General features: G+C 35.0%; 1 protein-coding gene across 6 annotated transcripts in view; it reads left to right on the top strand.

The window, feature by feature from the left end:
- WDR7 (WD repeat domain 7) overlaps positions 1–27,128 on the top strand; it is a 366,979-nt gene that overhangs the window by 133,271 nt on the left and 206,580 nt on the right. For all 6 annotated transcript variants that reach the window (XM_082416400.1, XM_082416401.1, XM_082416402.1 and 3 more), the window contains one exon: positions 1,537–1,660. In XM_082416400.1, the coding sequence (XP_082272526.1) occupies positions 1,537–1,660 (124 nt within the window). The remainder of the gene's footprint in view (positions 1–1,536; positions 1,661–27,128) is intronic.

The following is a 27,128-nucleotide window of genomic DNA, read 5'->3' as shown; positions in this document are numbered from 1 at the left end:
TTTTTTTTTTAATCTAGTGAGTATTTGATCAAAAGTTTTATATACTTATGGAACAGTTTCTTAAGTATTGATTTCTGTACAGATCATACACATACATGCACACACACATACATACAACCCACCTCCCCCCAGATTGCACGTTCAGGTATAATCACATCAATCAAATTCTAAGTGAATAACCATAGTCCAGTGGAAGGTCCTGTGTTATAACAGAAGGGGAAGGTCTTTGGAATTAGAAGAGACCTGGGTTTAAAAATCAGTTCAGCCAGTTATTAACTTTGTGACCCTAGGCGATGTACTTAACCTATTTGAACCTCATTTGTAAAGTGGGGATAATAATATATTCCTCACAGGATTGCTGTCAGGATCAAATAAGATAATGCAAGTAGCACAGTAAGTACAGAGCCTGACACATGGTAGGAGCTCAGTAAATGGTAGCTATTATTTTGTGTTAATGGACTTGTGTGGTATTAGATATTGCTTGGAATATAATATCACCAGGGATTTGGAAATGTTTTATGGAGATTTTGCTTATTATAGCATTTGACCCATATAGCTATAGCAGTTTATGTCATTCAAGAGTTTCAATTTACCAAATTTAAATAGCATCCTGTCCCTTTCCTGGTCTCCCTTCCCTCAACTCCAAGTGGAATTGCAGCATACTGAAATTTTCATGGTTTTGCATTTGAATAATGTTTGAATTCACTTCAAAAGTCAGTTATAGTTAAAAACAATTTTTATTTGAATTCTTATCAGACGCTACTGAGTTATCTTTTCAATTATAAATACTCAATAAATTGATTGGTACATACCTTGACAGTTGTCTAGCTTCTTTGAACCAATGGGTGTGGCACTTTGGCCAAAATAAAACAAAACTAAACTAAAACTGCAACATAAAAGTGTGTGCCATGTTGAAAGAAAAATTGAGATAATATAATTTTGAAAAATAGTTTCCTTTTATAGAATTAATGCGATTTCATCGGAATATATTTGCTTGTTTGTTGAAAACAAATTGTTTAAGCCAGTCTTAGGTATACGTGAATTGTGTGGATTAATACATATATGTTTGTGTAAGCAATATCTATTTAGCATTATAATAGAAAGAAATCCACTAGACAAGGTTAAATTTCTTCAGGCTGAAAGAGAAAATATTTAATAATTCTAACAGTGATTTTTTAACAATAATATTTATATGGAAATTAAAAAAATTGAAAATGCCAAATTAAAGTACAAGAATATTTTTGTGCAAGCTTTGGAAAGTGAAGTTTTAAACCCCAAACTGATTAAACGTTCGAACATTATTCTATTAGTGTTAAAGTATTTTTAAGTGAGATCATTAACTGAAAATCTTTGATTTGCTTGCATCCAGTTTATTCAACTTTAGTACTTACTTCATTGTTTGGTTAGTAGTATTTCTCATGTAAGTAAATGTGGTTTGTATATTTTCTAGCTTTCTTTCATTATGAACTTGCTCATGTTTAAACACCTCACTCACTGGCCTGCTTCCGTTTTTTGCATTTGGTTCTGTGGTCTTAGGTCAGAGAAGCCGCACAGGCCCTGCTTCTAGCAGAACTGAGAAGAATTGAGCAGGCGGGACGGAAGGAGGCCATTGATACCTGGGCTCCTTACTTACCTCAGTACATGGACCATGTCATATCACGTAAGAGCTCTCATGCTTTTCTACAAAGCTTTCCATGCATGTGTAGGAAAGTACCAAAACTTGCAATTATGCTTGCTACTGCCTACCTATTACCAAAAGTGAATCATTGACCTTAAGGTAAAAACAGGGGATCCTCAAATTCTGCTCATTCATTTTCTGAATCCTTACGGTTTGGAGTTTGGTTTTTTAAAAAGTTATGTAAAATAAATATCTAAATATTCACAAATTCACTGACCCCTTATAAAGTTAACCCTGAATCGAAAATTCTACCCTGTTAACACTAGCATCTGTCTCTGCCTATTTCATTGTTATGACTGTGGGTACCACCTTTTTAGATATTGATCTGATATGTAAGTACAAATACAAGGCAGATCTTTCCAAGTGGAAGTTGGAATTGTGAATCCTTAAGAATCATCTGGTAGATTTAGACCAGTGTACTACTGAAAAAGAGAAAAATAGCAAGGATTTTGACTGAAGAATCTTTCAAAAGAGTATAATTTCATTGGACTGGGAAAGATCATGGGATAAATTGTTGAAATTCTGGAATAGCTTTTGTAAAGTAAAACCTTTGCAATTATGCTGCTAGGTCTAAAGTGCATTGAAGAAGAGTTACAGTGCGCTGTGATAATTTTTTTCTTTTTAGAAAAAGTATGCTTCATTCCCAACTCATCATTTAATTCGTTATTTATTCTCCTAAGGAAGAATTCAGAATTAAAAGTTTAGCCTGTTATATTGTGTATAAGATAAAATAAATCAGTTTCACTTTTTTAAAAAGATAAAGTCTCAATGAATCTTTAAAAAAACTTTTTTACTATGGAAATTTGTCCTGGGCTTTAGGTGCATTCATTTTAAGTGACCTTTTGTCAATACCAGTTATTCTCATTTATGAGATACTCATTATACATGTCAAGACAAACAATACATGATTGTATAAGATAGAAAATGGAAATAAGATTCAAAAAGGGCTATAATTGTTATAACTGGTATAAGTCTACCAGATGTTTGCCAGTGGTGACTAATAGTGGTTGTTTAATTAAGTATGTGACCTTGGACACTTAACCTTTTTTCAGCCTCAGTTTTGTCACAGATGAAATGAAGATGATATAGCAGGACTTTATAGGATTATTTTGAGTATGTAGTGAGTGAATCTTTGTTAAGCACATGGAACAGTACCTAATCAGTCGTAAGCTCTATATGTTTGTTAAATAAACACATTTATAATCTATAAAAATGCAAATATATATTTCACATATAACCAAAACATCACACATTAGCAACTCTAGTTACAAATTCTTTAACCTAAATAAGTAACAGACTGTTTACTGAGAGAGTATTGGTTTTTATTTGCTTACTGGGAACTTTTCTATTTTCATAAAAAGAAATTTAAGTTAAAAATCCCAGGGTCTTTAGACATACGGACTCTATGTAAGGTATTCGGCTTAAAGTTCTTATTTAAGTATGTATAGGTTTAAAATTTTGTAGAATATAAAAAAAAAATTGGGATGAAAAAAGCTCTCCTTTTGAGTATTTGAATAGTCTGGCATGGTGCTCTTTGTTCAGTAACTTGTGGTTATTAACTTCATAGTTTTCGAGAAAATAGAGTTAGCTCATCAGCTTATCGTAAACCTTATTGAATATAAGATGCTCAAATTTAAGGACAGACTATGAGTATAGTACTGTAAAGTAGACTGAAAGTGAAACTAAATAGCAAATTGCTAGAGATGCTTTTAAGAGGAGAACACTATGGAAATTAGGAAATATTGAGAAACATTTTCAAGACAGCTTTATTTAGAATGGACTAGTGTAGAGTGGGAGATTGATTAAAGGAGAATAAGTAGATGGGAGGCTATTACAGAAGGGGATATGGGACCAGACCAAAATGTAGATAGGGGAAAAATAAAAGACAATTCTAAGCCTTAATTACAGATTGCATATAAAGGTCTAAGGAAAACATGAGAGATTAGTACAGTGTTGTATTCTTGACAGTTTGGGAAGAGAGGTGCCATTAGCAATGGTGGTGGATGCCATTTTATTTTATTTTTCCTGGAAAGAAGAGAATGGTTTTTTCATCACTGTTTAAATAAGCACAAACTAGATTGTTCTGATGTCAAATTTAAACCTTTCCATTTATGTAAATTAAAGTTCTTGGTATTTAGCAACAGTATCTAGGAGTACTTTATAAATTAACGGAATGCTGGCTAACTTAAAACTTTAATCTTATCACTTACTGTAAAATTGTATTTTTAGTGAAAGAATAAACAAATATGCATTCTGCGTGTAACTAAAACACCTCATACTAACAACTTCTGCTATAATATGTTAATCTATTCTGGAACTTTTACATTGACTGAGTGTAAAATTAGTCTTAGTTTGCTTTACTGAGAGCTTTCTATTTTAATAAAAGGATGTCAAGCTAAAGGAGCAGGGATTATGAATGTGTGAAAGGAGAAGAAAGCATACAAAAAATGAGGAATGACCACATAGGGCTGTTGGACAGATTTGCTGTCCAAAGGGATCAAGAGGTTATGGAGCCAGCTGGTGGACAGCCCACGCCTGCCGTCAGCGTGCTTGTAGTGAAATCGCTCTACCACGGCCATTAACGTTTGAGGAAGCGATTGCTGTGGCAAGTGGCAGCATAAAGCCTTCTTTAGAGACTGAACGCCTCTTTCTAGCATAGAAATCCTTTTAATCACTGAAGTAGGTAAAATATTAAGCAATACATCTGGTAAATACACCATACATCAGATATTTTCTTATAATTTAATCATCCGAGCATTAAGAAATATGCATTAATTGCCTAAGCAATATGGGCAGCGCCTAAGTTATGACCGAGCTTGGTCTAAGAGTCCCTTTGTTAGATGTTTGTCTGAAACTCAGAAACTGCTTTTACCTGAAGAGCGGAAGGTCATCCTGGGCTGTTGGACTGTGATAGCCCTTCCTCTTAGAGACCTGGAGTCTGGGGGTAGTAACTAAAGTGGGTAGGAACTTGCTCTGACTTCACACTCAGTAGGTGACTGAGCTGGGGCTAAGATGGCAATTCAGATCCACTGGGTGTTACTGACTGTGATCTTCTGGAATTTTATTTGGGTATTTGATGCAGTAACAGCCTTTTGTAGGTTCGTCTGAGAGCCTGAGGAAAGCAGTGGGTCAGAAGCCAGTTGCCTTTCTTAGGACTGTTGAGAGCATTGGAGGAGAAGCTTTTTGTGAAGCATACAGCACAGTACATAATACATGTAGTGAATGTTGGTTGGCAGTCCACTTCTCTTTCCTGTATTGGTTTCTATAGTTTTGTTCTCCGTACTGTCACCACCTCAGAATTCCCTCTAATTTATATTGCCCAGGGATTCTGGCAGTAAACCAACAATCACTGGGGAGGAAAAAGGAGCAATATTCTGCCTTAACTGAAAATCCAGTTCACAAGTTTTTGTAAAAGCCAAGTCCTAATTGAGTGATATGAGAATTTTGCTTCCGATAGTGAAGCTCTGTCCTTGAACCTGTTGGGGAACATTTTATCCCTTACAAATGCAGACAGGATGTACACTTTTTTCTCTTCAATTTATTTACTTTGGTTGCACCGGGTCCTAGTTGCAGCAGGCGGGCTCCTTAGTTGTGGCTCACCGGCTCCTTTAGTTGCGGCACGTGTGCTCCTTAATTGTGGCTTGCGGGCTCCTTAGTTGTGGCACGTGAACTCTTAGTTGCGGCATGTGTGTGGGATCTAGTTCCCTGACCAGGGATCGAACCCACGTCCCCTGCATTGGAAGGCGGATTCTTAACCACTGCGCCACCAGGGAAGTCCCAGGATGTAAACTTTTGATGCCTAATTTCTGATTGAAAATTTGGGGATGAGTGCACTGTGATTCTTATTCCGGTTACAGGACCGGAATTATAAATACTGCATACATTCTTGTGATAGTGACTTAAATCAATATTGTAAATATTTTCTGAGTTATCACTCTTCAGCATGTATTCGTAACCACTTTTATGTTCCAAAACACTTTTAAAAAATTTTACTGATTGTTCTTACTAAGGACGGATTACTGTCATTTTGTGAAACTGTTGTATTATGATGCAGGTGAAGGTAAAATGTTACGAGTTGTCTCAGATTTATTTTGAAGGGAAGATATTTTGCAGAACCCAATTTTATAGTTTTCTTATTTGTGACATTCTACATGTAGTGTTTTGATAATTGATTTTTTTTTTTTTTTAATGAGGTCAAGCACCTGCTAGTTTATGAAATACACCCACACTTGCCCTTCATTCCGGGCAGTGACTACTTGGAGGTAAATGCTGATGCTTCCTGATTTCCTTTGGCCTGTGTTTCAGGGTGACCTTACAGGGCATGAGGTCACAAGGGTAATTATTTCTTGTACGTTGTGTTCTGCTTGCTCACAGTGGCTCATCTCCTCCTTTAATTTCAGAAACATTAAACACATAAAAGTTACTACCATTATATAAATCAAAATCTTTTCCAAAGAGGGTGCTATTGTAATTTTATGCAGTTATGGCTGGTGTAGTATTAATTTGTAAATTTATCATCTCAGCTATTGATAAAAGGATGTGTAACACATCGTGTTTAATATGTATTGATGTCATCAGAAAGAACAATCCTTTGTTCTTATCGAGTCCCTGCCTTTTTAGCTTCCTTTTGTGTTAAGGTTACCAGGGTTAGGCTAGTCTTTTTATCCCCCCTTGGAAACAGAATAGGATTTCTTTGTTCAGTGAAAGACACTCCTAGTAAATGTTTTGGGTTTGACTTTCAACAAGCTACACTGTAGTACCTATTTTAACCTGGAATTGAAGTCACTTTTCTGATGGTTATAAAGTAGTGGTCATTCTGAGCACAAATGTGGATGGACCAACACATACAAGAAGGTAAGATGGAACTATATATTACAGAGGTAGTGGAAAACTATATTGTAGCTAGAAAAATAATTTAAATATTAGTGCATTCTTTGGTAGGCAGGTATTTTCAGGGTTTGCTGGTGGGGAGAGGGTGGGGAAAAGGATAGTGAGGGGGTTTAATTTAAGTGAATCTCTCCACCCCTCCCCTTGCCCCGAAAGGCCTTAAACTACACAGCAGTCCTTCCTCCTTTTTTCTGTATGCCTCAGTTGTTTGGAATTCTCTAACAGTCTTGTTAGGAATGACTTTCTAGATAACTGAGGGTTTAAAATCACTAGGTGCAGATTCTAAAAAAAAAATGAACTCTTTGTGTTGAAATATTTCAAAATGTCTCTGGCTTATTGAACATCTTCTCAGTAGCCAGAATTGTTGTTTTGGCCCAGGCTGTAAAATTACCACCATTTGATTACTAAAGAGAGTAGACTTACCTGAACATAAAAGTACCCAGATTGGTATGCCTCTTGCATTTCATATTCTATTTTTAAAAATAATTTTTCTTTCTCCTCTTTTGATTGTCTAGTAATTGGTACCAATTTTTATTGCTGTCAGGCTGTTTTGTCTCACCCCGAGTAGCTCCTGTCCTGATTTCTAATTTACCGTTTCCAGTGTTCTGAGGCGTGCAGAAAAGCCAAGTTAACAAACTTATTTCAGTTAAATTTAGAATAAGAGTAAATTGGCTGAGAATAAGGTCTCTCTGATGAAAAGAAACCCCCAAGGTTTAGTGTGAGCACTTTGTGGAGCCCCTGTTGGCACCTCACCTTCTGCTGACTTGACTGCTTTCTCAGGTCTTCTCTGGCATTCTGCGTGTATGTATCTTTTGGAGAAAAATATTCGAATAAAATTGGGGAAAGAAAGGTGGAAATCATTTGGTTGTTTACGAAGAACTGATATTTCTAAAAAGACTCCTTTTATAACTAATGCCTGTTTTGTGAATCAGCTGAAATTAAAGCATGAGATTTCCTTAGAAATCTCTATAAACGTTGTCTTATGGCATTCACAAAACCAGTTGGAAATGATTGTGCATTGTGATTAGAAAGGGAAAGTATTAAATTATGCCTAAGTGATGTACATGGAAAGTATTTCATGTTCTGTGGGAATTCCTGTATCGTGAGGCAGAAAGGGTTTGTCTTAAGACAAACTGTATTATGCGCAGCGCACTGTAGTTGTAATGTATCTGTTTGCAGTAGTTTCGTTGAGACCTAAGGGATTTGTTCCTCTTTCTTCTTCCGGAGTGCCAGAGCTGTTGAGCTTACTTTTAAGTACTTTAGACTGATCATGTGTTTAACAGCTTAAACTGTTCTACTTATCTATATTTGGCTACTAACCTAAGAGAATAAGTGAAATTTCTTCTTAATCGGTCACAGCTATCTAAAGGAAAATCCTTTCGTTTCATGTGACTGGAGTTCTTTGAGGTGATATTTAATATTTTTGTAATTTTCCTATTGTGCTTTGAACAAGTTTTGGAAATTAGAGTAGTAAAGTGGTAAATTAAAAATGAAAGCATCGTTGGATTGATTGGTTATTTAGACCTTACTGCTAAGTAATAAACAGAAAACTCTGTCACCCAGTGAGGCGGTGGGTTAGGAACTCCGCTGGATTAAGTTTGAAGTCCTCTGTATAAGAGGCTACAATGATATAGCCAGCAGTCTGGTTTCAGGTTATCAGTAGGAGCCCGGTGACAGTTTTCCACCTTGTGGAACAAAGCAAGGAGTGGAGCATGAGGAGATTCAATGACTCGTTCCTTGGTGAACAGTGAGGAGTTGAGGAGGTTCCATCGAGTGCGAGGCTCCTTGCCTGCTTCCTTCCTCCTCATTCCATTCAGGGAACCCTGGTTATCAACTGGCTCCTGTGGAAAAGCTTCTGGAGTGGAAAGGATTTGAAATCATTTCAGTTATTTTCTCATGTCCCCGCCTTCTCCTCTTTGACAGGCCTCCCACTCTCCCTCCCTTCAATGCAAAAATTAACTCTGCTAGAGCTGTGGTCCATGGCAAGGCCCCTAGGAGGCATGGCTGGCTTTCTTTGAGCTGTTTGTACACTTACTACCTGCTTTAAGAAGCTGAAGGTACTTAAGCCTATGCAGACGACTTATAAAAGAAAAACTCATTCAACTGGTGACACATTGTTTTACAAAAATGGTGTTCAAATTGAAATGCCTGGTATACCTTTAGCGGAGGTTCTAGTGGCCTTTGCTATAATAAATGACTTAATATTAGTTGCTATGAAGAGTATGATATTGATTTGTGCCGTTAGTCTCTTGCTGATTTGCTGAAGAACAAAAATGTATAATGCTAATGGAAATAAAGTACTTTACAAAACACTGCACACGAATACTGGCACATGTCTTTGTAATAGAACAAGTGTCTAGTAAGCTTTTGAGTATAAATTTTCTTTATTCTCGTACAGATTATTTCAGTACAGATACTTAGAGTCCTGTTGAACTTGCTTTTACAGAGCAAAAAGCTGAATTGATGATCTTGTGATGTATTAAATCTTCAGATACTGAATATGCACGAACAAATCCAACTTGGATGGGATGTGAAACGTTTATAGTTTTGCACCACATTTCTAATTTTATTATCGCCTTATATTGACTGGATATTATGTATAATTGCATTGTTTTAATATTTTAGTTCAAAGCCTTGCTATGATCTGCATGTGACAGAATAGATCTTACCGTGTGGAAGGAAAACAGTAATTTAAAGTTATTATAAGAAAAAATCACATGAACCTATTTTACCTGTAATATTTATATCGTAATAGCAAATGGTAGATTTTGTTCTAGTGTTGTTTATAAATTCTGGGATTAAAATGATCAAATTATGCTAAAATATTTTTGCCTAATTCATTCTCCTTCTTGTTCCCTGCTTTTTTGGGGAAGAATGATATTTTATATTTTATTTTTCCTCAGTAATATTGTCCCAAAGATTTATTACGTCTACTATCTATTTTTATTAAGCAAGTTTTGATACAAACAAGTATTTTAAATGTGTTTTAATATTGTGCATGTGCATGACATTTGCAGACTTGGTTAGTATTTTAGCACCTCTAGTACACAAACATAAAGAAAAAAAATTGTTTTATTGCTTTGAGCACCCGAATTGACCCCAGCAAGATTGAGATTGATCTGGTTTCTTTCAGCCTGTTAAATGCCAATCCAGTCATCTGTAACAGTACTTAGTATTTTTGTAATTTTTCTGTACATATTTTCTGTGTGTGTTCTATAAAACTTACCCATCACTTGAAAAGATTCTCCGTGCTTTAATTAGAGATGACAACAACCACAACCACCTATTTGATTGCTTTTTGTTTTTAAAAATTGTCTCTACAGTTAATGTCTGTGCTCTAATCACAGTTCTTTTTTGTAATCCTTATGAAAGGACTTTATATTTTACTAGGAAAAGATGATGGGACAGACTTACATTTGAAATGTGTACCTGAACTAAAGAACACTTAGCTTTGGGGAATGGAAATAGAAGAGGAAGGATGGGTCTTAATATTTGAATATTCCCACTGATTTTTAAGAAATATAATTAACCTACATCCCTCTGATAATTAAACATTATTAAATAAGTTCTGGCATACCTTGTGGATACAAAGACATAAATTTAGCTTATTTCTGAGAATTTTTCTGTCTCAGGCATGAAGTAAAGAAGACTTTTTCTTTACTTTCTGCTAAGGGGTGGCTAGCAGGTCTTAATCAGGTTTTGTTTTGTTTTGTTTCATTTTGTTTTGATTTTTGCTTGCTTGTTTTCTTTCTCCTAAAGCAAGGGTGAGTCTTCAAAATAAATAATATCAGAGTCAGAGGAACTAAACTAGGAGTGAATCTCTGAACCTGGGTGATGGGTAGAGGATTGGGCATTTATGGTCTTAATCTGAAGTGTCATGGTGCTTTTCATAAATTACTTACATAAGGTTGAAAGTGACCACATAATCTTGGGTATAATCTATTTTATGGTATGATCAGGATCCTGAGACCATCCCAAGCCCTCCCATATAGAAGTTGGATGGGCACTTGGGACCAGAGGCCTTTCCCATTCCATTTCATCACTTCTGTGTCCACTTCTATGGAGAAGAGATTTAAGCATAGTGATTCTCAAAAGGTGTAGAGTGAGAGGCAGGAGAGATGAGTTTCAAAAGGTGATTCTCCTAAACATTACTCCCTCCTCAACCAAGAATCTATAATCATTCACTTTGTAGTTGACATTAATTAGGTAGAAAATACTGTTTTTTCGAAGGATTTTTCTAATGATGAATAAGCAACGAATTTACCGAACCCGATTATTAGTTGGGAAGTCCAATGGAAAGAGGGGTGTTGGAAGGTCTGGCAGCTCTTTCTGCTTCACCACGCATTAGCTGTGACCCCAGAGAGATCACTAAGCCTCTACACTTCCTTATGTATTTCACAGTTTCTGTTTATGTGAAAGGAGAAGAATGAACAAATTGTGTTTTTTTAAACCTTTTTTTTTGATAGTAAACTTCTATGTGAAATCTTAATCAGAGTTCCAAACTATAAAACATTAAAAAGAATTAAATAATTTCTTTAGGCAGTTTAAATCTGTGTGTGTGTGTTTGAAAAAACGTTTCTTGTGCATTGAAACCCTCATGCTCTTCATTTGTATTCTGACATTCGTCATCGAAAACTAGTTAACTGTCTGTTCCCCAAAAGCCTCTTGCTCTAGCCAGTGGTTCCCCTCCTCCATGTCCCCCGTCACCACCACCAACACACACAATGGTACAGGGCAGAGTTACAAGCTTTACCTTGATAAACAGAATTCCTAAGTTTTGTTACCATGCGGAACGACTTTTAGTTTCTATATAACCCTTACCATTCTGTATGGCTACCTGTGAAATATATTCTACTTCTCCAGCAGATGACTGTGTTCTTAATAGAGCTTCAGAGTAGCTTGTACCTAGTAGAGTGCTCGCAGAGTGTGGGCTTTAAACGTATTGTGTGAAATGCTCCCCGTTTTGTGTGCTCCTCATTTTTTTTAATTGGTTGTGTGGTGTTCCATTTTGTGGGTGGACCATGTTTTATTCAACAAGTTTCCTATTGATGGGTATTTGGGTTGTTTCCAGATTTTTGATCTTATGGACAGGGCTGCAGTAAATAGATTTGTGCATATGTCTTTTCATTTTTTGATAGTGTATCTTGGCTACATTCCAAGAGGTGAGATTGCTGAGTCCAAGGATAAATGTATGTCTAATCTTTTGTTAGATATTGCCAAGTTCTTTGCCATAGGGGTTGTACCATTTTGCATTCTCAACGATGATGTATTTGAAGGCCTGTTTCTCTACATCATTTCCAAAAGAGTATACTGTCATGCTTTTGGAATGTTGTAACTCTGATAGATGAGAAATGAAATGTCAGTGTTGTCTTATTTTGTATTTTTATTGTTAAGAATGAGTTTATCATCTTTTCGTATATGTGTCTTGTATTTCTTTTAAAGTATACTTTGCCACCCGTTTTATTACATACATATGTATCTCCTAGCTAAATATACACTAATTTTGGAAGTGTTCCTATAATCTATTATGTGATGATTGATGGTTTATTAATGGATTAAAGACTAAAATATTTCTTTGGTTAAAAGCATTTTATTTTAAAAAGATATAATGATTTTATTTTATTTTTATAATAGAAAATTTAATCATAATAACTAGATAATAATGACTATATGGAGAAAGTGTCTCAATCAGCCTTGGGGTGGAACAACACATTTCTATCAGTAATAGTGATTATACGGCGGGGGCAGGGCGAGTTGATGTTGATAGGATCTCTTTGGATGAAATATATCTCACTTCACCTGAGTTGGAGGTTTTGACTAAGAACTCTGAGACTCATTAGACTAGAGCAGTGCTTCCTAACCCAGAACAATTTTGCACACTCCCACCCCTACATTTTGCACACTCCCACCCCTACATTTGGCAACACTTGGAGACATTTTTGTTTGTCCCAACAAGGGGGAGGGTGTGATACTGCCAAGTAGTGACTTATCCAATGCAAGGTATCAGTAGTGATGAAGTTAAGAAACCCTGGGCTATAGTAATTAAAAACAGTAAATTTGTTTCCTTCTCTTCAGTTACATTTATAAGGTTATATGCATATGCTTACATGATTGGGGTTGATACAGCAGTTGAGTAGATAATATTTTTCAATGGTGTTTATATAAAATTAAATTACCTAGTATATTTTCTTTTGCACCTGTTTCTTTTAAGAAAAACGGTTTTCTTTCTTTCTTTTTTTTTTTTTTTTTCTGCTCCGCGACTTGCGGCATCTTAGTTTCCCGACCAGTGATTGAACCCGGGTCTTTGGCAGTGAAAGCTCAGAACAGAGTCCTAACCATTGGACCTCCAGCGAATTCCCAGGAAAAACAGTTTTCTTAATATATACATTATATAATGTCTATGATAGACTTTTAGACTCTTAATAAGAGTATATAAAATAGATATGATACATTGGGCATATGCTAAAACTTCTTTTATGAACGCTCTGCATATTTAAATAATAAAAGATTAAAAAACAACTTGAAGTAAATGTCCTCCTCAATCTATATATCACAGCATATTTTTTATCTTTTCTCCCTCTTTCATTCCCTTCCTCATTCAGTAACTATTTATTTAGTGCTAAACATAGCTGTGGGCCCTGGGGAATATAATGATGCCCGAGGTAGTCATGGTCCCTGTCTTCATGGAGCTTATTGTCTCTTTTAGGAAGGCAGGTAACCAAATGAGCAATAAAACAGGGTGGTAAGAGCTATTATAGAGAGAGTTTAGAACTATGGGAATGCCCAGTGTAGCCAAGGGCAATGACATGTCAACAGCTGGAAGATAATCACAGTATGTGGAAATGACAGGGGCTAATGTCAAAGAATGTATTCAGAACGCAGTATTAAAACTTTTTAAAAGGTTGGAGCAGTTTGAACTCTATGAACTCATTTTAATTTTATATAAATTGAGAATTTCTTTTTATGCAGCATAAGTAAATAAGAAGGATAAAGGGAACAGAGTGACAATATCTTAATTAAATTTAATTGAGGTCACATATTTGTGTTCTTTCTGTCAAATATTTTGGTTCTACTTCTTTATTCATCAGAGCTGTGATTTTTTTTTTAATACTCATTACAAATACTCAAAAAATTATTATAGTATTGCTGGCACTATTTTAGGTGCTGTGGAAGTCATAAAAGAGCAGAAAACATGCAGATATTTATAATATAGTTGTACATATGTTTCATATAACATTTAATGAAGCATTAATATATAAAGCACTTCTTAGAAAAGTGCTTGGTACATACCAAACATTTTATATTTTTATATATTGGCTTCTCTTTTATTTTCGTCACAGTTATTATTGTAAGTAAGGAGCATTTGAAAAGAATGTGTGAACCTGCCTGGTAACCTGTGGATATATACCTATTTATGCTGAAAGAATTAAACATTTTAATGATGTGCTGTGGAACACTCCAGGCGAAATTAGTGGTGAGGTTGGAGTGGTTGCAGAATTAGATCGCCTAGATTCTCGTGACACCAGGTGGATTGGAATCATTCATTCAGCCTCTTGAAAGCACAGTTCTTTATTGTCGGCATTCTCTGCAAGAGTGGTTGATCTACTTTGTTAATCTTCTCAAGTTTCCTTAATGATAGTTTTTTTTTGTTTTAGTGATTCTGTAATTCCTTTCCTGGTTCTTTCCCAGCCCCAGCGCGTGCCCCGCCCCCTCGTCCCCCGCCCCCCGCCTGCTGCCAGACTAGGGGAAAAAAATGTGACTTCTAATCTAAGAGTGGCTGCTTAATTTAAAAACATATTTAAAATTTTGTTTTTGGTGGGATTAATTAAATAACGAAAGTTTACATTCTCCGCACATTGTAGTTTCTTTGCTATCTTAGTACTCATCTGACTCATTTTTCATTCTTTTTATAACTTTGTTTGCAAGTTAATTCTTTAAAAGCTCTGCCAGAGGCAATGATTGGTGCTCTTAGTTAATTCAACTTTCCATCCTCCTCTAAATCATTGGCTAGATATGAATAGTCTTTAAAATGAATTGTGAGATTTAATCAGTGTAATGTAGTAGAATAATGATGTGCATCTATAGAGGCATTATGCTCATTACAGCGCATGGATGTTTATATCTTCAGCAGTTTGATGCCATTTTATCATGTTTCCAGGCTGAAGTAAACATACTTCATGCACCTGCTTACTTAGTTTTCTTTGAGGTCTAGCATTTTACTTCTTTCTTTATATTCCATGAATGAATATATAATTACATTTTGAGACATGATTTGTGTGTCATTATGATAATGAAGTAACACAGTCTTCATAAAAATACATATATGTAATAAGTACTGCATTTTGATGTCCTTCGGGCTAAGGTCCAGGACCTTATTTTTTGTTCCCAAATGACCCAGCACCAAGCTCTTGGCAGGCACTTAACTGAGGAATAGACCTTTTATTTATTTATTTTTTAAAATTTATTTAAAAAAATTTTTTACTTTATAAAAATTTATTTATTTTTTATTTTTGGCTGCGTTGGGTCTTAGTTGCAGCACACGGGATCTTCATTGTGGAATTGCGCGGTCATTTGGTAAATGTGAGTGTAGTTATAAAAAAAACCCTGCCAAACTGTTTTCCAAAATAGCTGCAAAATTTTACATTCCTGCTAGCAGTGAATGGTATTTCTTGTTGGTCTGTATCCTTACCAGCATGATATAGTCAGGCTTTTTTTTTTTTAATTAAAAATTTTTTTGAAAATTTTGGTCATTCGAAGACATGCGTAGTGATGTCTCATTGTGATTTTAATTTGCATTTCCCTAATGACTAGTGATGTTGAGCTTGTTTTCACATGATTATTTGCAATCCATATATCCTCTTTGGTGAAATGTCTGTTTAGGTCTTTTGTCCAAGTTTCTTTTTCTTTTAGGTTGCTTGTTTTCTTATCGTTGGGTCTTTAGAGTTCTTCATATATACAGGTCCTTTAATAGATATGTAATCTTTTCAAATATTTTTCTTCAGTCTTTGGCTTGTCTTTATCTTGTTAACAACATCATTTACAGAACAAAAGTTTTAAATTTTGATAAAGTCCAGTTTATCAGTTATATCTTTCATGACTCATGCTTTTAGTCATCTAAAAACTCATTGGCAAGCCCAAAGTCATGCAGATGTTTACTTCCAGAAGTGTTACAGCTTTCCATTTATATTATGACTTGGTCTTTCCATTTGTTTGTTTATAAGTAGCATTCTTGCGTGTTTCATCCTTTTTAACATATAGCATATCTTCTAGCATATCTTAACTTACTATCCATACTTAACACAGCTTACGAGTTTTGCCTTTAGTCTCACAAGCCCTTGTTTATTTACTGTCTATACTTAACACTTCTTAATGGGTTTCATCCATCCAAATGTTTTTCTTGTTATCTATAGAAGAACTTAATATTCTCAAATAATGAAGTCAGAGCATATCACAATATTTATCTAAGTTAATACTGTGAGAAATTATTGGAATATCACAAATGCCTTTTGTGTGATCTTACAGAATATTGCTACCAATTAAACGTGTCATCTACTAGGATAGTATTAAAACAAGAGTCCTGTGTCTTTATTTCAAATCAATTATTCATTGTGTGTTAAGAGATTAAGAGGTCAAAAGCTTTCCTACTTATGTGTGTGTGTGCGCGCGCGCGCATGTGTGCAGGATTGGCAGTAACAGAAGTAATCATAAGATAAATTTGTTCTTTGAAATGTAAATATTCTGTTTTTGACTGCAAGTGGCTTATATATAAACAGATGTCCTAAGATGTCTGCCAATGTAGTTCTAAAAGGAGTGAAGCAGTGCTTAATAAAAGTTTAAAAAAAGACAACTAAATGAGTTCATGAAATAGAAGAAAAGGTCGAATGTTGAATACTGAAGGTAGTAAGTACTTCTAGAGAAAAACATAATTTAATAAAATAAGCCAAAATTAGTAATAATAAAGCAATGGTAATAGTATTAATGATATTAATAAAGCTGTTTATTGAGCACTTATTATATCCTAGGTGCTGCACTAAGCTATACGACTTGTATCCATTATTGAATTTAGTAGCTAATGTACCACTGTCTCACGTCTTGTTTTCATTGAGTTGCATATGAGGATACAAGGCAGCTTGGCTGAGTTGCCAGAAGTTATTGCTTTTCACTGGTTGCCTTTTTGGGACTGTCTGCAAGTATAGATCAAACTCTCTGCCTTCATAATTGTCTTCAAACAGCTACTTCTGGCTCTATACAAACTAAATTTCTGGACTGCGCTGATGATGAGAAAGAGAAGTTATAGGGTTACCCTTGCTTGTCCTAAAATCTCAAGTCTTAAAGTTCTTGTTTACTGTCATTGCACGGCCACCAACTCTGGCAGTCTTGTGGTTATATTTACCACCTGTTGCCCTGTTCTCTCCATGTACCATGCTGGAGCCTTAAAGAATAAAAACATATTCCCTTCCCGCTTCATATTTTCTGTTAGCACCCTGTTTCTCATTGCCTTTAGGGCTCTCACCGTAACTGACCTTTTAGCCTCATTTTTGCCTCTCCACACACCTCGTATGCTTTTGCTACCCACTTCTGTAGCTACATCAGGATCCTTTAGCATATTGTCCTGTCTTCCTGGAATTTTCACTTTTTGTCATTCCATGGTAAATTCTCATACATACTTTAAGCTGCAACTCAAATATTTCCTTTCCATGAGGTTCTTTTTGACATGTGCTCTCTTCCTCACCCCATCCCAAGCGGACTTAATTGATTTTTCTTCAGATGCTCACTGTATTTTCACTTAAAAAATCTATATTTTCCACAAAGCTCTAAGTTTCTCTAAAGTCCTTGAGTTTTCCCCTTTTCATTTTTATCCCCTTTACCTAGCACAACCATCATTCCAAAAAAAAGTCAAAGACTCTTCCTTCCTTGTCCTTCCCTATGTTCAATGCCACCCCCCCCAAAAAAACTCTTGATTTTTCTCCCCATTTATACCGTCTTTATTTTTTTTTAATCTAGATAATTGGTTTTCAAACATTGAGACAAGGTGGTATCCTTTCTTCAAATGAAAACTTGCATACAGTGTGCTTGTGCACACACTCCTAGGGATAAAAAGGTAAAGTTGGGGAGTTTGGAGGACTCCATTTTCCTCCTGGCACTTCTAGGGAACTCGTAAGGGCTCCAAATAGTAAGGTTTGCTACTTTAGAAAGTAGAAAGTTTTGCACTGGCCTTGTTGCTATGTCTGTTTTTGAGTCCTTCCAAATCATTCTTCATGTTGTTTCAGGAGAGATCTTTCTAAAACACAAATCAAATTATTTATCTTGCTTATATTTTGTTAATGAGTCCCCATGACCTCACCTCACATGTGAGCTTCTTGGGAGGTAAGGGTGTCTCCTTCACTTTGTGTCACTAGCACCTGGTACAGCTAGTTCCTGGCACGGGCTTGGTATGTAGTAACCTGGGTGTTGAAGATAATGAGGGAACTTGGCACGGTTACCCATTTTCTTCATATTTGTGGCTTTGCTTTCCTCAGATTGGCAGTGCCAACCTCTTTCTTATTCAGATCTCTCCCATCTTTCAGGCCCAGCCCAAATCTTCATTCCCTATTTCAAAGCTATGCTTAGCTTTAGCAGCTTTTATCAGTTTACTTTTCTTTGATTTCTAAAGCAAGTTACTGTGATTATAAAGAACAACATGCTGATTTATTTAGTACACCTTTTTTGTTACCGCTTGGTGGTATAACCTCTGTCTGGGTAATCCTAGCAGCAACAACAAAAGCCATAAATGGTTTCAAAGGTACTTTCTTATCCAGGAGGATATACTTTCCCCAGTTTTGAGATATATACTTTGGGTTTCTCAATCAGCCAGAGGTCATTATTTTAAGTTTATGCTTTAGTACAGTTGTGTGTCAAGACAGATTTGCCTTTGTTTCTCAACATGTTGTAGGCTGAACAATAAATCTTCGTTTTATTGTGTCTTCTGAAACCAAAATTGCTGTTGAGTCAGCTCATAGCCTGCAAATCAAACAGAAATCTTTGAAAAAGTACATGCAATGAATTAAAAGTATTAGGTGTGATTTTTACCTTGGATCATTTTCAAGTTCTTGTTGGGAAAGAGGAATAATAAAGCTTTATCCCCTTACATTAATATTCTGTTGCTATAGTATACTTCCTAATTATGTTTTCTGTTCCTTGTGTATTTTTCAGTAAGTGTGTTTCCTCTGTTGCTTTCAGAATTGTTTATAATTGCATTTCATGTGAGAGCAGTTTTCTTAAAAAAAAAAAAAGAAAATGCTAACTAGGAAAAATGTATTTCATCTCATTAAAAATAACTATCAAAACTTACGTTACCAAATGACTATTGTATTCATATTCAGCCTTGAAGATATTTTGTTTATTTTTAACTATATTTTTCATTTCTCTCATTGCTCTGTGGCCTTTAATAAACTAACTTGTTTTTGATAAATTGAAATGATCTCTATTTAGATTTAGGGATAAATACCTTCACCATTTCTTATACGAAGGCTTTTCTCTGGGATGTCTATAATGTTATATTTTATATTTTTGATGTCATTGGGGAAGGAAAAGTGGATACTGTGTCTTTAATGGAAAGCAAAAGGTTATCTTTCTCTGGCCTTTGTGTGTATGTGCTGATGTGGATGTAGGCAGCCAGACAGGCAATGTGTGCAGAGAGACTAGGGAACTGGCTGCGGATCGATAGACGTGGTGTGAAGTGAATTAATGCGAGGCAGGCCGTCTGTCTGTCATAAGGATTGTGGGGAATGCGGAGCGGTGTGGTCAGTCAATGAGGAGATCTGCTTCCAATAAATTCAAGCCTGCTGCCTGAAAATAAATTCTAGATATGCACCCCCTCCCTTCCTTATTGTGAAATTTTACTTTATTCAAAGTAAATGTATGTATCAGATTCTTGCCTCATGTACTTTAAGTGGACCACTGGAAAACCACAGTTGGGAAAAACTGATGAAATAAAAATACCTGCTATTTTTTTAGATCCATTTTTCAATCTCAGTGGAAATCTATATTTTAATGGGAATGAGAAATATAATGTTTGTTAATATTTATAAATATTCTGGTATACATTTTTCTTTCTGAGTCCTAAGAATATTGTTTAACACTTCCCTCTAATCTTCAATAAAATAATAATGAATTTAAATGGTTTTATAGTGAAGTACTGGTTAAAGTGCTGTGTTTTAAATGTTATTCTATTAAAATTTAGTATTTAGTCTTTGATTGTTAAGTTAATCACATGACACTGAAGTCTTATGAGTTCACATTATTAATCATTACTCAGATATTATTAGCCAATAGGAAAAAAATGTTTATAAAGGTATTGGGTTGGCCAAAAATTTCATTGGGATTTTTCCATAACAACGGAAACCCAATAATTTACAAGCTTTTGAAAGATAAATCTTATAATAATGTACCTGATTTTACAGGTGGGAAGAGGCAAGTGCAGTTTTATCTCATTGATTTTGAAAACTGTATTTCCATATTTACATTAAAAAATGTTTTTCTAAAGTGATTAAAAATATTGCATACAAATGGGCCAGTTGTCTATATACATCTCTCACAATGAATAGTGGTCTAAGTATTTAGAAATCTAGATGGCATGAAGATCTCATCATTCTCTTCCCTGTCCTCTGTTTCTTACTTCTGCTGCTGCCACAGCCAAGCCTCCTTCCTTTCTCTGCTGTGTCCAGACTTACTGATAACAGTTTTCTCCTCCATTCCATTTTTTCCTTGTTCTCCTTCTGATTCACAGTGTAGAACCCATTTATACCTATTCTCTGGCACAATGTGTGCTCATTTTTTTTATTTTGTGAATCTGGATTTGGTTTTTTAACTACCTCACATTTTCCCATTACTTCTTTGTATCTTTTTTTTTATTGTGTCTCTTTGTTGTACCTTTTTATTGTATGTCTTTCACCAAAGCACACTTACTATTATTTTATAGTATAAAATAGCATAATTTGTGTCACGGGATTGAAGGTATTGAGTTCTATTCACAATGTATTTATTGAATCAGTATTATTTTATAGTATATTTAAATAGCATAATTTGTGTCATGGGATTGAAGGTATTGAGTTCTATTCACGATGTATTTATTGAATCTTTATGAGATGTTCTTTACTGCCAAGTATTTTGTGGATATTCAGAAAATAAATGTCTTAGATTTTATGGCATAGTTTGACAGATAAGATCACTTACATCAAATACATAAGAAAATAACAAAGTACTGCCATATATTTAATTGACAGTGCTTATAATCTTGATTATCAATATGCAAGAAACTGAAGCCACCATGTCGGTGTCCTAATATTTCTCAGGAATATTTCATCATCTTACTGATAGTGGAGAGTGATGAAGTGACTTCTACGTTTCAAAAAGTTTAATACCAGGAAGAAAGTAATACATTTTTTTTTCTGGTCTTTGTGTTTCATTGCAAATAGCATTGTATTCTGGCATAACCTCAATTCTTTTTAGTGACAGTGATGTAGTACCTTCTATTGTATCTTTTTTTTTAAGTTAGGTTTATTGAGTGTAATTTATATGTAGTAAAATTCACTCTTTTTAGTATACAGTTCTGTGAATTTTAAACAAATGTAGATAGTCATATTTCCACTCCCATGATTAAAATATAGATTATTTTCATTATTCTAAAATATTTGCTTAGATCATTTTGTAGTCAGTCTTCCGGCAATCACTGATTTGATTTGTATCCTATAGTTTTGCCTTATGCAGAATGTCTGCTGTCTATTATGTCTGCCTATTATCATAAGATAGTAATGTAGCATGTAACTAAATACTGTGGAGATTAGAAATATGGAGGTTATGGCTGGGAATTTTTAAAAATGTTTCTTTTTTTTTTGGCAGGTAATGATTACCATGCTTAGAAGGGTTAAATAATGGGTTTTGCTCATCTTTTACCATAACTTTATGGTCCAAAAGTTCAAAAGGAAATCTTCTATCATTTCCTTAAAACAAACTTATTAAAATTAGCTTTAAATGATCTGTGCCATTTGTATTTAATTGTAGTAATTTGGTCTTTCCATTCTCAGTATGTCTTACCTTTATATCTTCCAACAAAGGTTGGAATCTTAGATATTTTGTTATCATGCCAATGCCCAGTTTGACTTCAAGTTAAGATATTTAGCTGATCCTTAAAAATGGAAATATATAGAATTTTGAAGTAACCAAATCAATCTTTTTGTATTGATTTGTAACAAAATAACCCAGAAAATTTGACTGTAAGAACTAACAGAATGAGTTACAAGTATGGTCAAAATCAAGAATATAGTTTACTTTTTTAAATTAAAAAGGGAACATTACTCCTTCCTGACACAAGAAAAACATTCAGGGTGAATTTGTTTTCTTATTGCATAAGTGTTCTATGTGGCCCTTGCCTCCCTGTTTTCTTCAGCTACACGGCAGAAACGATACCAAAAGAGGACACAGAAGTGGTATGGATTTCTTGGTCGATCTGGAATGGTAGAAAAGCATACTTTTTAAAAACAGCTTCTTTGAGATATAATTCATGTGCCATTAAATTCATACTTACAACTGTACAATCCAGTGGCTTTTAGCATATTCTGAGTTGTGCAGCTATCACCACCATCAATTTCAGAACATTTTCATCACACCAAAAAGAAACTATAGACTCATTAGTATAACTAGATGGAGTCATACAACATGTGCTGTTTTGTGGCTGGTTTCTTTTACTTCGTGCTTCATTTCCTTGTATTGCTGATTAATATCCCATTGTATGACTTTATCCCGATTATCGATTCATCAGTAAATTGTGATATATTTATACATTTATTCATCAGTCTGTGGACATTCAGATTGTTTATACACTCTGGCTTTTATGGGTAATGCTGCTGTGAACATTCCTGTACAAGTCTTTGTGTGGACATATGTTTTCATTCCCTGGCAGTGGAATTGCTGGGTCCCAGGATAGCTCTATGCTTAACCTTCTGAGGAACCACCAGACTGTTTACTGTAGAGTGCTGAGAGTGCTTTATATAGTCTAGGTACTAGTCCCTTGTTGGGTATGTGATTTGTGCATCTTTTCTCTTAAGTCTGTGGGTTGTCTTTTTAACCTCATAATAGGGTCATTTATAGAGCAAAAGTTCTTAATTTTAGTGAAGTCCACTTTACCAGTTTTTCCTTTTATGGATTGTACTTTTGTTGTCAAGTCTGGCCTCAGGTACCAAAGATTTTCTCCTACTTTTTTTTTTTTTTTTAAAGTTTTATAGTTTTATGTTCTACATTTAAGTCCATGATTCATTTTGAGTTGATTTTTAAATAAGGTGTGAGCCTTAGTTCAAAGTTCATACTTTTTGTGTGTGGATATCCAGTTGTAGCAGCCCATTTGTTGAAAAGGCTATCTTTCCTCCATTGATTTGCTTTTTGCACCTCTGTCAAATAACATAGGACATATTTGTGTTTGTCTTTTTCTGGTTTTCTATTCTGTTCCCTTAACCTAAAACCAAATAGTTTTAATAACTTTAAATGATAAGTCTTGAAATGGGGCAGAGTGATTTTTCCTACCTTATTTTTTTTTCAAAGATTCTTTTAGCTATTCTAGTTCCTTTGTCTTTCCATATAATTTTAGAAATATTTGGCTATATGTACAAAAAATCGTGCTGGGATTTTGATAGGAATTACATTAAACCTGTACACAGAAAATTGACATCATTACAATGTAGAATCTTTCAACCTATGAACATGGTATGTCTCTCCATTTCATTTATTTAGATCTTTGATGTTTCATCAGTGTTTTGTAGGTTTCATCTATTTTTTTTTTTTGTATTTACATCTAAGTATTTCAGTCTTTTTTGAACCAGTGTTACTAGTATTTTTCTTTTAAGTTTAGATGTCCACGTATTCATTGTTAGCATATAGGAATATAATTAAAAATTTTTTTCTTGTATTTTGCAGCCTTGCTGTACTCACTTATTATTTCGCTTATTTTTTGTGGACTCCTTTAGATTTTCCACATAGACAGTTATTTTTTCATTGAGTAGGATTACCTCATCCATTCCAAACTGTATGTGTTTTCTTTTCTTGCTTTATTGCACTGGCTAGAAATTTCCAATGCTGTGGGTTTTTTTGTTTGTTTTTTTTTACATCTTTATTGGAGTATAATTGCTTTACAATGTTGTGTTAGTTTCTGCTGTATAATGAAGTGCTATATGTATACATATATCTCCATATCCCTTCCCTCTTGCACCTCCCTGCCACCCTCCCTATCCCACTCCTCTAGGTGGTCACAGAGCACCGAGCTGATCTCCCTGTGCTATGCAGCTGCTTCCCGCTAGCTATCTGTTTTACATTTGGTAGTGTATATATGTCAGTGCTACTCTCTCACTTTGTCCCAGCTTACTCTCCCCCGCTCCCTGTGTCCTCAAGTCCATTCTCTACATCTGCGTCTTTTTTCCTGTCCTGCCCCTAGGTTCATCAGAACGATTTTTTTTTTTAAGATTCCATATATATGTGTTAGCATATGGTATTTGTTTTTCTCTTTCTGACTGACTTCACTCTGTATGACAGACTCTAGGTCCATCCACCTCACTACAAATAACTCAATTTTGTTTCTTTTTATGGCTGAGTAATATTTCATTGTATATATGTTAAATAAGAGTGGCATTGTGGACATCTTTGCTTCATTCTTGATCATAGGAGGAAAGCATTCAGCCTTTCACTGTTAAGTATAATGTTAGCTGCAGATTTTTAGTAGGTGCTCTTATTAACTTGAACAAGTTCCTCTCTCTTTTCTATTTGTATTTTTCTGAGAGTTTTTTTTTAATCATGAATTGATGTCAAATTTTATCAAGTTATTGACATGCTCATATGATTTTTTTTCTTTAGCCTCTTAATATTTTGGATTACATTGATTGATTTTTTGAATTAATGTAAGGATTGTATTACACTGATTCAAAAATCAATGTAATACTTATATTTTGTTAAGGATTTTTGAGACTATATTCATGAGAGATATTGATCTGTAGTTTTATTTTTTGTTGTTGTTTGTACAGTTGACCCTTGAACAACATGGGTTTGAACTGAGTGGGTTCACTTACATGTGGATTTTTTTCAGTAGTAAATACTACAGTACTACATGATCTGTGGTTGGTTGTATCCATGGATACGGAGGGCCAGCTATAAGTTACACCCAGATTTTTGACTACACAGAGGTTTGGTGCCCCTAACCCCTGCGTTGTTCAAGGGTCAACTCTATTTTCTTTTTTTCTGCCAAGAGATATAGGATTTTATAACCCTTACTTTGTTTTGGAAAGCATCGATCAAAGAACCAGTTTCAGCATAGATACTTCTTGGTCTTTCAACCTTGGTTACTTTGAGATATACACGTTTGCTTCTTAAGCTGTTCCAAAATACTGAATGCCCTCAGTTGAACAGTTGTCTAGTATAGCCCAAGAACACCATGGAGGACTTCACAGTAATTATATTCAATATCATGTGATTCCATGACTTCTCATGCTTGTGTTCTGATATACTGTCATGCCTCCTATCCTGCCCTGAGCAACTCAGTCCCTGGAAGGACTTAGTGGTAAAAGGATATTGGGGTTGAAATTGGAAGATCTACACATCAATACTGGTTCTTGAATTTAGTAGCTGTGTTATGCCAAGCAAGTACTTGACCTCTCTGATTAAATGAGATAAATTTAAATGGATTTATAAACTTGTTACACATAAATACTAGCTTTATTTTCATAGAATCCCTTAGTTTTACAGGAAAGCAAAATACTAATAATAAATGATTGTTGCCATCTAAACTGTTCCTTAATATCATTTCCCTGTTTTTCTGATCATTTTCAGAATTATCAAGTGTTAAGCATGGAATGAGACTGAAAGATTTCAGAGATTTATATTTTGGTTTAATAATCTGAAACATCTTTGATTTTTGAGTTTGATCTTTGATTTTGTGCTTAAGCAGTAAGTGTGTAGAAATGTGGCGTTTACCTTCTTTGTGATTATTTTACTGATAGCCATCTTTTATCAAATAATTAACATAATATTATTTTTCTAGTAATTCCCCTCCTTTATTTTAAAATTTTATCTTGAAAACCTAACAACAAAAATGATGCTGTAAAGGGATGGCCTTTGTCATTTTTTGTTATTGGGGTCCATTGATTTAGCACTGTTCATTCTTTTGTTGGAGCAATACTGAATAAAGTGGTTGCACTAAAATGACGTTCTCCTCCCCAAATTTAAATTGTTAGGCCTTGGAACTGCCTAGTGGTAGGTCTACTTCTGGATCATTCATGGTGGTTAATGACTAAGATTCTTCCTCTTGGTGCCTTTCATAAACCTGAGGCAGCAAGGTTGAATTTCATATAGAAATTCAGTTAATGCATCTTGGAAGAAAAGAAGTCCTGGAATATTTGTAGCTTCTGGTTTTAAAAATATTGTGTTGGATTTTATATGTGCAGTTATCGAAGTACTTATTAAGAAGATTTGATTAAAAGGTTCAACTGGAGTAACTTCCAATGGGTGAGATTTTTTATATACCATGATTGAGCAATACCTCTTGGTAACCATCTGTAAAATACTGGACACCCCCTCCTATCCATTGCCAAATTAGAAGCAAATTGACAACAAAATATAGGCATTCTCCTCTTTTTGAAAGTTTGCTTTACAACCCTTCACTTGTATGAAAGATGGTCGTTAGCACCTGTTTTTGCTAATTGAAAGATAGCTAAAGAGTATTTTCGCTTTTATGAAAAAAGACAAAAGGCAATAATAGCACTCAGCGTTTGTTTAGCAGTGAGCTGTTACAGAGTCAGGCACACCAAGAGCGGCTTAGAGTGGCACCACCAAGCTCCTTCCCTGGGAACTGCGCTCAGCGTGTCAGCATCAAGCTGCCATTGGTTTGAATTGTGTCTGTGAGCATCTGTGCTTTGTCTTGAATTCTGTGCATTTGTTAGGAAGATGTGTCCTAAGGTGATTGCTTCTTTGCTTTATGTCATTCTGGCTTACAAAAGGTTTCACAGCAGTGCTCTACTTTCAGATAGCCGGGGGGGGGGGGGGTTTGTTGGTGGGGGACCTATGTATCATCAAGGATGGGAAAATAGGTAAGTAAGGAAAAGACCTTTGTATGAACTTTCAAATTCTCAGGTGGTTTACAGAATGGAAGTTTTTGGTGCCCTGATCTAGTTCACCTGTCTGCTTTCAGTTAGGTTCTTTCAGTTCCATAATTATCTGACCTCATATCTAATTCCTTCAGAGACAGAGAGATATTATGCTCTTGGGGCAACGCATTTCAGGTCTTTTACACAGAATCAAACACAAATCCCTCTTCTGTCATCATCCTTCTTCCCAACCCCCAAATTAGAAGCAAGCTGATATTAAAGAGAAGTAAACTTTTAAAATAGTCCTTCACTTTCTAGGTTTTTTTCCTCCCTCTTTTTAGCATAATTATGTCTAAATTTGCTAAAGTAACGGTAGCAAAAACATTGAAAGGAATCAAGTAAAACTGTAATTTGCTTCATCATTTTTCTGTTCCCAGATCTTAGCTAAAAGTCAGTATAGTTTG

The sequence above is a fragment of the Balaenoptera physalus genome (assembly GCF_965194825.1).
Source record: "Balaenoptera physalus genome assembly, chromosome: 12".
Lineage (NCBI taxonomy): Eukaryota > Metazoa > Chordata > Mammalia > Artiodactyla > Balaenopteridae > Balaenoptera > Balaenoptera physalus.
The sequence above is the reverse complement of the archived record's forward strand: the minus strand, read 5'-3'. Positions and strand labels throughout refer to the sequence as shown.